The sequence below is a fragment of the Neoarius graeffei genome, chromosome 18 (assembly GCF_027579695.1).
Source record: "Neoarius graeffei isolate fNeoGra1 chromosome 18, fNeoGra1.pri, whole genome shotgun sequence".
In the NCBI taxonomy this organism is placed as follows: domain Eukaryota; kingdom Metazoa; phylum Chordata; class Actinopteri; order Siluriformes; family Ariidae; genus Neoarius; species Neoarius graeffei.
Window position 1 is genome coordinate 2,392,275 of NC_083586.1, and position 14,991 is coordinate 2,407,265.

General features: G+C 43.5%; 1 protein-coding gene across 1 annotated transcript in view; it reads left to right on the forward strand.

Annotated features, from left to right (window-relative positions):
* The window catches only part of LOC132865860 (zinc finger protein 271-like), a 53,756-nt gene that overhangs the window by 14,410 nt on the left and 24,355 nt on the right, over positions 1 to 14,991 (forward strand). The window contains exons 2-3 of the mRNA XM_060898351.1: positions 5,103 to 5,274; positions 10,306 to 10,577. Of these exons, the coding sequence (XP_060754334.1) occupies positions 5,115 to 5,274; positions 10,306 to 10,577 (432 nt within the window). The 5' untranslated portion in view covers positions 5,103 to 5,114. The remainder of the gene's footprint in view (positions 1 to 5,102; positions 5,275 to 10,305; positions 10,578 to 14,991) is intronic.

The following is a 14,991-nucleotide window of genomic DNA, read 5'->3' on the forward strand; positions in this document are numbered from 1 at the left end:
TGTGTGGGTCGATCTGACATCAAAACAGACCTTGGCATCATTCAGACACATCTCTGATCAAAAATACACATTTCATAAACAAAATGTTCCCAAACAGTGTCCAGCCAAGACAGAAGGTCATTTTTAACTGAACCTTAAATTTAATCCTTAATTTTAATAAATTACCATGAATCACCATTTTAATAAATTACTGCCTTCTTGGTCAAGAATAATACTTATATAAACCTAACACACATGATCACACACATGATCATAGCATCGTAGCATCATAGCAAGTCACACATTCACACAGTACAGTACAACTCCTGCAATAGTGACTGCTACGCCCACTGCATCACTCTCACGATTTCCCACAGGGGAATTGTCTAGTTAAACTTATTCATTCAGGGATGTATTCTCTCTCTCTTACTTTTTATCCTTTATACAGATGTGTAAGAGTGTCTATGAAAACAGGCACATTTTAAAATTTGCAGACGATACCGTCATTGTAAGTTTGTTACACAGTAATGAATACAGCCATGGTCCAGTCTTGGAGGATTTTATTAGGTGGTGTGATCTTTCTTTCTTGGTGCTTAATACATCCAAAACAAAGGACATGATTATTGATTTTAGAAATCAGGCTCCAAACCATGATCCCACAGTCATCAAGGGCCAATCTGTTGAACGCGTGGATAATTACAAGTATCTTGGGATTGTCGTTGATGATAAATTGACTTTTAACAAGAACTGCGAAGCAGTATGCAAGAGGGGACATCAGCGGTTGTTTTATCTTCGGAAATTGTTCTGTTTTAACATTGATAAAACTATGCTGACCCTATTTTTTCGTGCTTTTACTGAGTCATTGTTATCTTTTGCCTTCGTGTCTTGGATTGGTAATCTGTCACTGCAGGACAAAAACTCCCTGAACCAAATAAATGGGCTGGGTGGCTAATTGGGAAGCCTCAACCCACCATGTCTTCTCTTTATGACATAGTTACAACGTAAAGCTATCTGTATTCTTAAAGGTGGCTCACACCCTTTGCATGGTGAGTTCCAGCTCCTTCGCTCTGGTCGTCGTTTTGGGGTCCCTAAGGGAAGGACAAAACGGTACAGAAAGAGCTTTGTACCAACAGCAATTGTACTGCTGAACAGTAAGGCCCAGAGGTGAATAATTTTGTTCATACTGAACAATTGATGATGAAGCACTTTTTAAAGATCACACTTTTAAGGATTGTATATGTTAGGATGTGTGTACTGTTGTTGTCTTGTCTGTTACAATGTATTTTACGTAGCTGTTATTTTGTATTGGGATCGCTGAATTCCTGCCTGCACAACGAATTTACCAGTACTACGGGATGGTACAAATAAAGAAACCTTGGACCCGCCCTCCATTCTCAAACTGCTGCTAGGCCATGTCCCCACTGCCACATACCCCCACCGGTCGACTCAGGACAGGGAGCCATCCATCCTGCAGTGGACTCCCCCTTCAATGGAACAGGAAGTCTGCCACCACCATCTGTGCCCTGGCCTGTGGACCACCTCGAATGTAACCATGTAACCTCCTGGAGTGTGAGATACCAATGGATGATCCGCACATTGGCATCCGTCATGCGGTGGAGTCACTGGAGGGGCACGTGGTCCGAACAGAGAGTGAAAGGGCACCCCAGCAGGTAGTATTGGAAGGTGAGGACTGCCCACTTGATGGCCAGGCACTCCTTTTTAATGGTGCTGTACATACTTTTGTGCATTGAGAGCTTGCAGCTGATTTACAGTTCCTTGCTCTCCGCCTTCTGGTACAAAACGGCCTCCAGCCTTCTGTCCAATGCATCTGTCTGTAAAATGAAGGGGAGAGAGAAGTCAGGGGAGTGTAAAAGTCCCCCCCCCCCCCACACACACACACACTGCAGCTTTTACCTTGGTGAAAGCCTGTTGGCACTGCTCCGTCCACTGGACCAGATCTGGTGCTCCCTTTTTAGTGAGATCAGTCAGTGGGCTGGTGACATCTGAATAATTAGGTATGAACCTAGGATAGTAGCCAGCCAGCCCCAGGAACTGCCTCACCCCCTTTTTGGTCTTGGGCCTCGGGGAAGCCGCAATCGCAGCAGTCTTGTCAATTTGGGGATACACCTGCTCATGACCCAGATACCATACTTCCACCCACCCAATTGCACATTTTTTTGGGTTAGCTGTGAGACCCACATGCCTCAGTGACTCTAGGACAGCCCTAAGGTGTTCAAGGTGCCGAGGCCAATCATTGCTGTACGTGATAATGTCGTCAAGGTACATTGCCACATAGGCAGTGTGGGGATTGAGGATATTCTCCATGAGCTGCTGGAATGTGGCGGGAGCCCCAAATAACCCAGAAAGAAGCGTGACAAACTGGTGTAATCCAAACGGTGTGGAAAAGGCCATTTTCTCTCAGGATAGAGGAGTCAAGGGGATCTGCCAATATCCCTTTGTTAAATCCAGTGTCGAATAAAAGTGAGCAGCATCTAACCGATCAAGCAACTCATCAATGCGAGGCATTGGGTATGTGTCGAATTTAGACACCACGTTGACTTTTTTCTATAGTTTACAAAGAACCAGACCTGATCTATCAGTCATGGGTACCAGGACCGCCGGGCTGCTCCAGTCACTGTGTGATTCCTCAATCACAGACGCAGAAGGAGAATACGGGAGGACACCACTGGTGCGGTGGGCCAGCTGTGGGGAGCCAGCCCCCGTCTCTGTGGTGGGGGAATGGGGTGGGGACGGGAAGAGAAGGGAGAAGAGGCGACCCATCCGCCTGCTGTCGGAACCGGCATCAGATGGCCCTCCACCAACTTGATGGCTTGCTCCAGGGACGCTGAGCGATGACGCTGGACCCAGTCTGCCGTTCCTTCCGGAAGTTGAGCGATAAACTGTTCCAGTGTCACCAGATCGATAATCCTGTTAGTGTCATGGTCTTCCACCCTCAGCCACTATTGGTCGAATGCGAACGGCCGGCTGACCTCCTCCAATGTCCATGTCCAGAAGCACTGGCGATGTTCCGGAGAGTGGCCGACACACTGCAGGATGGCTCTCTTCAGGTCGGTGTATATGAGCTGGCTGCCGGCAGCGAGCTGCTGTGTGGCGGGCTGTGCCTCGCCAGTCAGGAGCGGAAGTAGGCATGCCGCGCGCTGCTCGACTGGCCACCCCCACACTTAGGCTGCTGGCTTGAAGTGAGCAATTAAAGCCTTCCGGATCGTTGTACGGGCCCATCTTTGTGAGGGTGCTGTGGGGAGGGTCTGCTGTGGTCGAGGTCCCCGACAACACAAGCAGATGCCGGAACGCTTGGCGATCTTCCTGCTGGGCCAGTATCAAGGCTTCAAAGCATTGCTCTTGTTCCTTACAGAGGGCGGTCAGCGCTTGATTCTGTTTCTGCTGAGCAGTAGCGAGGGCATGGATGAGACCCTTCAATGGGGAAGACTTCATGTGGTGGTTCCCTTCTGTACTCCCGGGTTTCAGCACCACTCTAATACGTCCCTCATGTGGGTGGAGTACAGAAGCATGGCAGGCGAGAGATGACGTTCACACACACCTTTTTATTTTCGTGTTGTTTTTCAGCTTTAATGTCCGTTTAGGTACACAGACGTGTGCGTACACACAGTTGTGTTTTGGTCTGGGGAAATCTCTTCTGTCTGCTCTCTCCCTCTTTTTCTGTTCTCCACAGTCACTGCAACAAACACACATGTGCACACACATTTAATTGACAACAGGTGCATTGACTTTGCCACTCACCTTCCCTGGCCCCGCCCTACATTCACAAACTGACACTAAGCCACGCCCCCACTGCCACAAATGCATTTGAAGTTCTTCATACTAACTGTCCAGGTTTTTGTGTCATGCTGAGATAATCATTATAAAGAATCGCGATGCCTCCTCTGCCAGTTATGGCCCTTTTCCACTACCCTTTTTCAGCTCACTTCAGCTCGCTTCAGCTCACTTCAGCCCGACACGGCTCGCTTTTCGACTACCAAAAACCAGCATGACTCAGCTCGTTTCAGCCCTGCTTAGCCCCTAAAACTCGCACCGTTTTGGAGTGGGGCTGAAGCGAGCCAAGCCGTGCCGAGTGAGGTTGGGGGCGTGAGCAGACACTCCCCTGTGCACTGATTGGTGAGGAGGAGTGTCCTCACATGCCCACACACGCCCCGCGAGCGCGCTGGGATCTGTAAACACCGCAAACCCGGAAGGAGAATAATTACGAATTACGAGAATTTCTGAAGCCTTATGCGCCTCGCCTCATCTATACGCTCTTGCCAGTATCGGTCCGCGTTGTCGGTGACAACAAGCCACAGCACCAAGACCAGCCACACTAACGACTCCATGTCCTCCATGTTTATTGTTTACTATTCGGGTCGTGAGACTACCGCTTAAAAGCTCACTGATGTCACTGTTTGCGCTGCTTAACGACATCACGTGACGTCCACCCACTTTCGCTAACTCCACCCAATGTGTCCACCCACTTCCAGCCAGCACGGTTCAGCGCGGTTGTAGTCGAAATGCAACTCCAACAGCCCCGCTCAGCCCGACTCAGCACGGCACGGCTCAGCCCGACTCAGCCGCGTTTGTAGTGGAAAAGCGGCATTAGACGAGGCTGGTGTATATAACTGCAACCAGGAGGACTAGTTTCATTTCATGCTACAGACTCCTTTGGTTTAATCCATGTTTCTGTTTAAACACAGTACATTAAACTGCTGATCAGTAAGAAGCTCATTAACGGTTTGTGCTTCAGACATAAGAGAGAAAATATTTAAAAGTCTTACCTTTTACAGTAGGTCAAAGGTGCTGGCAGCGGCTGTACAGTCAGTATGATCTAATTTTATAATAATTAGATTATTAGAACAAACTCTGAGTATTTCTACTTTTTTGTGTAGCTCGGGGAACAGGCACAGTCTCAATATAATGAAACCTGTGTGATGACTCTGTGCAGGTAGCAGACAGACAGTTTAGCCTGTCCGTCTGCTCCCTGGCCTTGGCTCTGGATTGTCGTGGATTAACTAGGCCTGTTCTGAGACTGTGAGCTATGCTGCGAGAAATGAGAGCAGCATCTTCCTGAGTGGGATGGATACCGTCCCGCCCTAACAGATTTGTTTGATCTTTAGCTGTGTGAGGACATGAAAACAGAGACATCCATGGATGGAGAGACCTCAGAAGCCTGTGTGAAGAAAGTGGAGACGCTGGAGCTGAATATCTACAGCTATGGAGACGATCTCGACAACCCACCTGAAGGTTTCTCCGTTAAAGTGGAAGATCCTGATGATAAAGACTATCTCTGTAAGACATGAGGCCACTCTGGTGCTCAGTAACACTCACTGTTGATTCTACCCTGCATACTATCTGGTGCACTAAAAGTGCAATACAGTACATTTAGCATGTAGCCTCAGTCTCTCTTATAATTTTAATCAACAATTTGACATTGAAATTTAGATTTTTTATTGATTAAAGTATGAACTTTGTTTATAGAGCGTGTAACATGGTAGCGAGGAGTGAGAGAAACTTTGTTTATTTATTTATTTAAAATACTTTAGTCATTATAAACCGAGGACGTTAACCTGAACAAAAAAAGCATGGAATATCACACGATGGGTGTGTATTAAAAAAAATCTATGCTGCATGGTTTTATTTTCATGTTACAGCATGGCCCAAAATGTATGATTCTCCTCAAACCATAGTGATTTGCTTGTTATTGCAATTTTGAATTTATTAATGAATGACACATTCAATGTTTAATTTGTTTCTGTTTACATTTAATGTTGCAGAATGTCTGTCATTCTCTCCAGCCACTCCTGTGTTTTATTCTGAGACAAAACAAAAAAAATGTGGGATGTTGTGTGACTGAGAAACCAGAAAGCACAAAGTCCTCTGTCCTGAAGACTCTTCCATCTTGGGAAACTTACTGACTGATACCTGGGTCTCCTTCCATAAATGTTAAATAAATGTGTCGTAACATCTTCACCACATTAGAAGATTATAGGTTTTTTTCCCCCCCTCTTTCTTCCACCCATTTGTCATCCAGTGTGGTCACCTGCTAGTATCCACCCACTAGCCAGGTCTCTCTAACCATGTGAGTGAAGGCTCAGACGTACTTCCTCCAAGACATGTAAAGCCATCAAACTCCTCTTTATCAATTGCAGCTCATGCTGTGTCACATGATAGCAAAACACACCTGGAGGACAGTGTTATGTGCTCTGTTCCCCACATACATAAGCTCGCAGAAGATCCCAACCAGCTGTGATTTAATAGGGGACAGAGAGTATGCCCCTCATTATGCCTCTGGAATGGAATGTTCAATAAGAGACAGTGGGTGTGAGAGACAGGAGTCCAAATATACGGATTTCGGGGCATCACAGTGGCGCAGCTCCGGGGTCCTGGATTCGATTTTAAGCTCGGGTTGCTGTCTGTGTGACGTTTTGCAAGTTCTCCTCCCCGTTGGACTGCGTTGGACTATTTATTTATTTACTTACTGTGTGGACAGAAGAAGAAGAAACTTTTTATTTGTCACATGCACACTTCAAGCACAGTGAAATTCGTCCTCTGCATTTAACCCATCTGAAGCAGTGAACACATGCGTGCACACACCCAGAGCAGTGGGCAGCCACACCAGAGCGCCTGGGGAGCAGTCAGGTACCATGCTCAAGGGCACCTCAGCCCAAGGCCGCCCCACGTTAACCAAACTGCATGTCTTTGGATTGTGGGGGAAACCAGAGCACCCGGAGGAAACCCACGCAGACACGGAGAAACGGAGAGAACATGCAAACTCCACACAGAAAGGCCCTCGCCGGCCGCTGGGTTCGAACCCAGAACCTTCTTGCTGTGAGGCAACCATGCTAACCACTACACCACCATGCCGCAGTTAATTTTGTTTGTACCTGCATGTGATTTTCATAACAAATTTGGGAAATTCTGTTCCCCAGAAGATAAGCAAACAAGTAGCTGAATTTAAAACAACCCTGACCAGGCAAGTCCGAAGAGAATACTGTAAATACATCATGCAGTGCCACAGTCATGTTAATGAACATTCGTTTTATTTTGCCCTGCAAGCTTCGTATCTGACCATTTGTTTACTCCCACAAGGAAGTAAAAAAACCCTCATACTCGTATCCAGTGCTGGCACAAAATATGGAAATGCCTAGGAAAAGATCGATTTTGCATACTTAATCTGTGCAAATGACATCAGAATCTCACACTGAAGGCAACTGAAATACATTATGAAGATACAGACACCTTTTAACCACAATTTTATACTTTACCCATGAAAACACTAGCAGTTTTGTACATTGTTGTGTGATAAACATCATAAAAATATTGGAAATAGTATCTCTTTTTGTTTAGTTTAGCCCCAAAAACCACCTTAATCACTCCTTGTTGGGCAATCCTACCATGATATGCTAATTATTCCACAGGTGAAAACCATTAACTAAGTCATGTGGTCTCTACAAATAATTCATTAGAAAAAGTATTTATCCTCTGACTACAGCCAGGCAACAGGCAGAAATGGCATCAGAGCGAGAAACTACAGAAGAGCAGCGTATTAGGATGAAAGTTTTGTGGGAGGAGGGCCATTCATAATGAGCCATAGCAAAGAAACTGCATGTGACCCACAGTGCTGTCTGGAAATGCCTCAAGCATCACCAGAAGACTGGGAACTTCAAGAACATTTCAGGCAGAGGAAGGAAGAAAAAGTTGACTAAAGCTGATGTCCAGTACCTCAAGACTACATCCCTATGAGAGAGGAAGAAATCCAGCAAGGAACTGGCACAGGACCTCCAAGATGCTACAGGCAAGGATGTCTCCCCACACCTGGTTAGGAAGACGCTCTCAGCAGAAGGCCTCAAAGGTCATGTGTCAGTGCGCAAAACTTTTGTTGAGAGGTGGAAATAAGCAGAAGAGACTTAACTGGGCAAAAATTCACAGGAGTTGGACTTCTGAGCAGTGGAAAAGAGTCATGTTCTCAGATGAGAAGAAATTTTGAATTATTTGGCAACGCTATGCAACAGTAAGTCAGGTGCAGAAAGGGAGAAAGATACAAGGCAAACTGTATTTCTCCCACAGTAAAACATGGCGGAGGGGTCCTGCAAGTATGGGGAGCCATCACCTACAATGGAGTTGGTCATCTCTACAAAATAGATGGGACCCTCACTGCTGACAAGTACAGACAAATCCTCATCAATCATGCTGTGCCTTCTGGAAGAGCTCTCATTGGCAACAACTTTATCTTCCAGCAAGATAATGACCCAAAACACACAGCTGGGATGGTTAAACAGTGTTTACAAAACAAAGAACAAGATGGCAGCTTGGCAATTCTTGATAGGCCAGCCCAAAGTCCTGACATGAATATAATTGAGCAAGTCTGGAACTACATGGAGTGAGAGAAGGTGAAAAGGGCTCCTTCAAACCTGCCACAGCTCTGGGAAGTGTTGCAAGACATATGGAGATCAATTCCACTTGATTTTATTCATAAACTTTGATAGCATGCCTGATCGTGTCAGTGCACTTCAGTGTCAAGGGGTTCCATACCAAATATTGATAATATTTTAGAATGATTTACTCTGGTTACTTGTAACATTTGTTTGTTATGAAAATGTTTTAGTTTATTAAGAGAACTTGAGACATGGATTAAAGTTTTCCGTCGTGTGACGGATTTCCGTCAGCTGAACTCTCCCAAGGCCAAATGTGAGGTCGGTGCTGATCCGAGGAGAATTAAAATGACGGGTGGTTGGGTAGAGATTGGGTTATAACACTGATGTGTTGCAACACCATCAACTATCAGCAGGGTTTATTTAACTTTTTTGTTTTTGAGCCATGCTTTGTTTCGTTCTTTTCCTATGTTTGATCATGTTTAAATGTTCGCTGTCTACGGTGCGGCATTAAAAAAACATGCACTGTCAAAATTGGCAAAATACATTCCCATCTGCTTGGCGTGCTTGTCTGACCATTTCTGTTTTGTATTAAATTAAATCTTGCCAAAATGACTTAGTTCAAACCTGGACATACAGAAATGGAGCATGTTAAAAAAATAATAATAATAATAAACCCCGGAAAGCCCGCTCCTCTGCTTCAGCCAGACTTGAAGACCCGACGGTGCAATGCTTGCAGACTGTCAGAAGTAATTAGACCTAAATTTATAGCTAACAAATCAGCAGACGCCCCAACAATTATTATTTTTGTTAGGCCAGTGTGTAAGGTATGTTAGAACCGTGCCATATAGCCTACGTTATATCACAATTTAAAGGACGTTTGAGGAGTTGGAGGCTGCGAGTGCAATGATGTTCCGACATGCGCTAAACTTTATTCCCTGAAAATCATACACCAGCGTTCAATGCCCCAAACAGTCAAAATGTCTAGAAGACTATGGTTAAATAATAATCATAGCCTACTAAGTTAAATTATGTCAAAACATCTGTTTCTGGCCTATGAAACGATGGAGGAAAATGAGAACGAACGCAAAGTAGATAGCAGCCAACTTCACGCGATCTTTTAGGTAACTTAACACTCGTGTTGGCCACAATATTTCTCTTAATAAAATCTTGAATTGTTTTTGAAGTCGTATTCAACACAAAGTAAGGTCAAATTATAATTTTAATTTAAGCGAAGATCCAAACTTTTTTCTATATTGACGTTGAGCATAGAGGAGCATGTCATTCTGCTTTCGGTTTCGGCAGCATGGATGCGCTTTACATGAAAGAAGGCACTGATGCGTCTGCCATCGATAAAGGTGTAAAAAACAAGTGGAGGTGGGCTTGGCTGTACGAAATAGGTGAAAACGGAAAGCCAAACATTCCAGGCGCTTGCATTTGTGTGGTTTGCCACAAAAAATAATATACGGAAGCAATGGAAAGAGAGTGCAATAAATTTGAATATATTAATCCATTAATTAATTGATAATAAAGTTATCAGTTCTAAGTTAACCATTCTCAGAATTTCATCGAAATCCATCCATAACCCCCCCCCCAGTAGAATTTCATCGAACTCCACCCATAACCCCCCCCCCCGTAAATTTTCAGTCAAATAATTTTCTTTTTGCTTTAATCCATGACTTGAGAACAAAAGGTCAAATTGTGGTGTTTTGTCATTTTGGTAGGTGTTTCCATATTTTTTGCCAATACTGGTACTTTGTGTCCTGTTTGATCCCAGTCCTGATGGACACCTAGTCTCAACCAGATGCTCAGTGAACCTTACTGGCAAGCTTTCTTAGGATAATCTTTATACAGTACTAATGTACTGTATATGGTCTTAGATAGACACACACAGATTGCACACACATTTGGACGTCATTTCTTCCTGTTGTGTTTTCTCTACTCCTAGACTGTGAAGTTTGCAAATCCTTCTTACTCAACAAATGCGAGGTTCATGGACCACCCCTCTTCATCCCCGATACTCCTGTTCCCATGGGAGTCCCTGACCGAGCCAGACAAACACTTCCTCCTGGGCTAGAAATCCAGAAGTCCAGTATTCCTGATGCAGGCCTGGGAGTGTTTAATAAGGGGGAGACTGTTCCAGTAGGTGCACACTTCGGCCCCTGCCAGGGAGAGCTGGTGAACCGAGAGGAAGCCAAGAACAGTGGAGACTCCTCAGTTGTGAGTTTGTCATAAATTTTATTATAAAGATTGCATATTTTTATGTAACAAAATATGATGACTAGATGAAGGTAGCTCCAATTAATATCAATTTCTTCTTGCAGATGATATGTGGAGTAGTGGTGTAAATTGCAAGTTTGAGCACAATGCGGTCCGACATCGGTTCTTTTAGCCAGTGTGGTGGAACTTGCCTGTTAATGAAAATACTAGTAACACCTCAGTGCTCAAGTTGTCTGTGTCTATGTGTCAGCCCTGTGATGACCTGGCGACTTGTCCAGGGTGTACCCCGCCTTTCGCCCGTAGTCAGCTGGGATAGGCTCCAGCTTGCCTGCGACCCTGTAGAACAGGATAAAGCGGCTAGAGATAATGAGATGAGATGAGACAGTATATACCCGGTGTGCTGTGAGACAAAGTGAAGTGTGCTGTGGAATTTTGAGCAACCCCATGCATTTTCATGCAGGCTCATGAAATAATAATATTTTTTTTTTAAATACAACAATGACTGTACTTTTTCATTAAAAATGTTTGTAGGTAGTCACTTTTACTTTTTTTTTTATCTAAATGGCCTTTAATTCCATTTTGAAAATAAATTTGGCTCCAGGGATGAGGATTATTATTGTAGCGACCAGAAAAGGCAGTCGCTTTAGTTGTTGCCAGTTCCATGGAGCCTTGCCAGAGTGCAAAGGCTCATGGGGCTGTTAATGTTAAAGCTTGGAGAACATTAGGGGCTAAATAGCAATGAGCCACCTTGACCAAGACTCCTGCAGTAATTGACCACCTCTGTCCAGTATTTCTGATAGGCATGTATCTTGTAGTAAAATAAAACATCTAGAACCATGTTATGTACAGAGCATAGGATGTCACATAAGTCAATCAGTCCCTGTCCCAGTCCACCATCCCACCCTGCCTGAAGTCCTCTACCATCTTCCATTGCCAAAAAAAGACCATTAGCAGCCTGAATGACCACTGACCAGTGGCACTTACTCCCGTCATCATGAAGCGCTTTGAGCAACTGGTTCAGACTTGCATCATCTCAAGTCCCCCACCCATGTTAGACACCAGTATACTTGTAGAGCTAATGGGTCTACAGAGGACGCCATAGCAACAACTCTCCACACTGCCCTCACTCACCTTGAGCAGCAGGAGAGCTATGCTAGGCTGTTCTTTCTGGACTTTAGCTCAGCATTCAACACCATTCTCCCTCACAGTCAGGTGTCCAACCTGACAGACCTGAGACTGTCTTAATCCATCTGCCTCTGGATAAAGGACTTCCTGTCTGATTGCCTCAGCAATGGCTCCCCACTCTTCACCCTCTAGTCAAGTCAAGTTTATTTGTATAGCGCTTTTAACAATAGACACTGTCACAAAGCAGCTTTACAGAATTTGAACGACTTGAAACATGAGCTAATTTTATCCCTAATCTATCCCCAGTGTAGGTGCATTTGGGTAATTGAGTGATCAATCTCATTAAATCTGAAGGTTAATAATTAAAATTGAATCAGTCTCATTTGAATCATACCATTTAATCATTTTCATTGAATCAGTCTCATTAATTAATACCATTAATTTTGGCGCTTAATAATAAATTACCAGACAGCTAAATTATGGTATATTCCAAATTATTATGATCACTTACCATATTACATAAATCATATGCACCTTTGAATTCTTGGAGATTGGGGACTTCAAAGATATTGGAACACAAATAAACACAGTTTCAATAATAAATGAATTTATTATAACAAAGATAAAAAATGGATAATGGCAGTTCAGTGTTTCCCACAGACCAGGTAGCAATTTGTGGTGCTCCACTGTGCCGATGAGGGAATCGTGCGCAGTGGTGTCGTGGCGGTCGGTGGAGTTGGTCATTGGGGTGTATGCAAAGTATGTAGTGGATGTTCATTATGTCTAACTATTACAGATATTTTAAGTTCGTTTCTTAGACAAGGATTTTTTTTTTTTTTTAAGCTTACCTCGTTAACAGTTTCGGCGAGAATCTCCCGCCTTCTTCAGAAACAGTCACCAGATGTCGAGTGGTGACGTGCCTTATCCAGGCATGAAAATCTCTCACCTTTCGGTGAAATTCGCCGTTTTGAAGTCAAAAAGGGTGACCTACGCGAATCGTGTAGATCTGAGGAGATTTTTTTGGGGGGGCGGGAGATTTTTTTTTTTAATTATCATATGATTGACTTAATACGCAAACTGAGCACTTCAGAAATCGGCCCTTTAAATGACACTTGGACGGTCAGTAAATCCTCCTGGCTGCTTCGCTGCCGAGAACCAATCATATGCCAAACTGCGTTCCATTATTCCAATCATGCGCACACTCTTCACGTGTACTTGGAGTGCATGGAGAGAGCCTGTGGTTGAATTGCAAAGCTGCGAGAACGAGAAGCAGGACATATCCACTAGGGCTTTGACTTCGAACTTCGATATTCGAATACAATTCGAATGTTGTGAAAAAAAGAGATGTTCGAACGAATATTAGGCAGCTCTAAATATTCGAGCCTGTATATGGTATCATTAGGCATAATTCTTTTATTTTTGTGAATGTGGTTGTAAACGTTTTCAGTTCAGGTCGCAGGTTTTTTTTTTTTTTTTAACGTCTGTGGAATTTATGTGAATCGCAAAGGTCATTGTCTTTTGTCTTATCTGGGCACCTGTAGACGTTAGCGTCAAGCTGACTATGCGACACTGCGCAGTAATGCTTTCATGCGCTGTTATTTTTGTCAACTTGGGATAGTTGCTAAAAAAAAACTAAAAAAAAAAACTATTAGCTTACTTGCGCAAGTAGCCTATAGGCCTAAATTAATTTAGCCTACACATGGTGGAATTTACATGCCATGAAGTTCATAAGTTAATGAAGTGAGCACGTAAAACTAATGTGATCTTATAACATATCGTGCCCGTGTTTGTTTGAATTGTGAATCAGAGACGCGAGCAGGAAGCAGTGACATGACAGCTGACACCGGTCTCATTCAAAACAAACATTCTCAAAAGCCAACACGAATGGGCTCGGAACGGCAGTGTTATAAACTCACGGATTAGGTGTAGGCCTAGCAGTACCTGCTCATTTTGTAAACGTTCCCCTTTGATTGTCAGTGAGGCTACAGTTTAGAGGCTTTCATCAGTACAAGCAACCAGGAAACCGAAGGAACAGCGTTTCACACAAAAAAGGCAACGGACAAACGACGAAGTTTGTGGATTATGTAACGTTAAGTGTCAGCCGGTATAATGCCAATTACTATGACACTGCACGTTTCATTAGTAGTGGTTGTAAAAACACGCCTGAATATTTCATATTTCCTGCACGTAATCTTATTGACATTGACTAAACACTGCCCCCTGGTGGACTGAATATCATATTTAATTTTGATGCCGAGGTGTTAGTGAGGCATTTAAGAATAATATAATTAATAAAAGTTCGAATACTATTCGAATGTCTAGATTAATTTCCAAACGAACTTCGAATATGATTTTTGGGCCAAGGTCAAAGCCCTAATATCCACCTGGGGCCATTATTAAAAAATGTTCTGTTTCCGGTCCACCGGCCGGGTGAGTGCCGTTTGTGCGTGTGAATTTTTTTTTTTAACGCCGGTTTTTCGACATTTTTTTCGGGTTCGTAAATCTAAACTTGAACTTGACATTTACGCATTCCCAGGGCTTTCCACTAAAGCTCATACTGCCTCCGCCAAGTGCGCGCGCACACACACTGCATGTCGGGGCCGCGGATGAGTTCCTCTGCCCGATCAACGAAGTCTGCGGGGAATTTGTGGTTATTATCGGTACAAACAGCGCGAATCACAACTTAAATGAGTGCGGTTCAGTTTGACATTATTGTCAGTCCGTTAGATAAACATTTAATTTTATTAAAATCGAAAATTAATATTTAGAGCCTGTGGGCTACAAAAATAGTCATTAAAGTAGCTGGCTGGACTTAATTGTGTGGCCGCAGCCGGCGCTTGTGGAAAGCCCTGTCGAATCAGCTCTGCGAATGCGCCGTGCGGCACAAAAAAAATGGCAGCCACCATGAAGGAAGGAGATCCGGAGTTTTCAAACATTTGCTTAAGTGTGAAATCGCAAAATGGTATTCTAGCGAACAACAAAATAGTAAAGATTCAGAAAAACAAATCATTCAGTGATCATTTTAATAGTGTAATTTCATCCGAACTAGGCCTAACGCTCGATTTAGAACTACAAAAAGTCCGTGTGTTGGACATTTTAAGTACCTTTGTAAAAGTTTTGCAAATGTTGCAGTCAGCATTTAAAATGCTAACTTAAAGTTTTTGTACAAGTTTCAGTTGATTAAACTGTCATTTTATTAAATGTCTGATTTTGTAATAAAAAAGTACTGAAAGAAAAAGCAAACACAGCATTGCAATTTCTTATCCATATATAATTTAAAAAAAAAAAT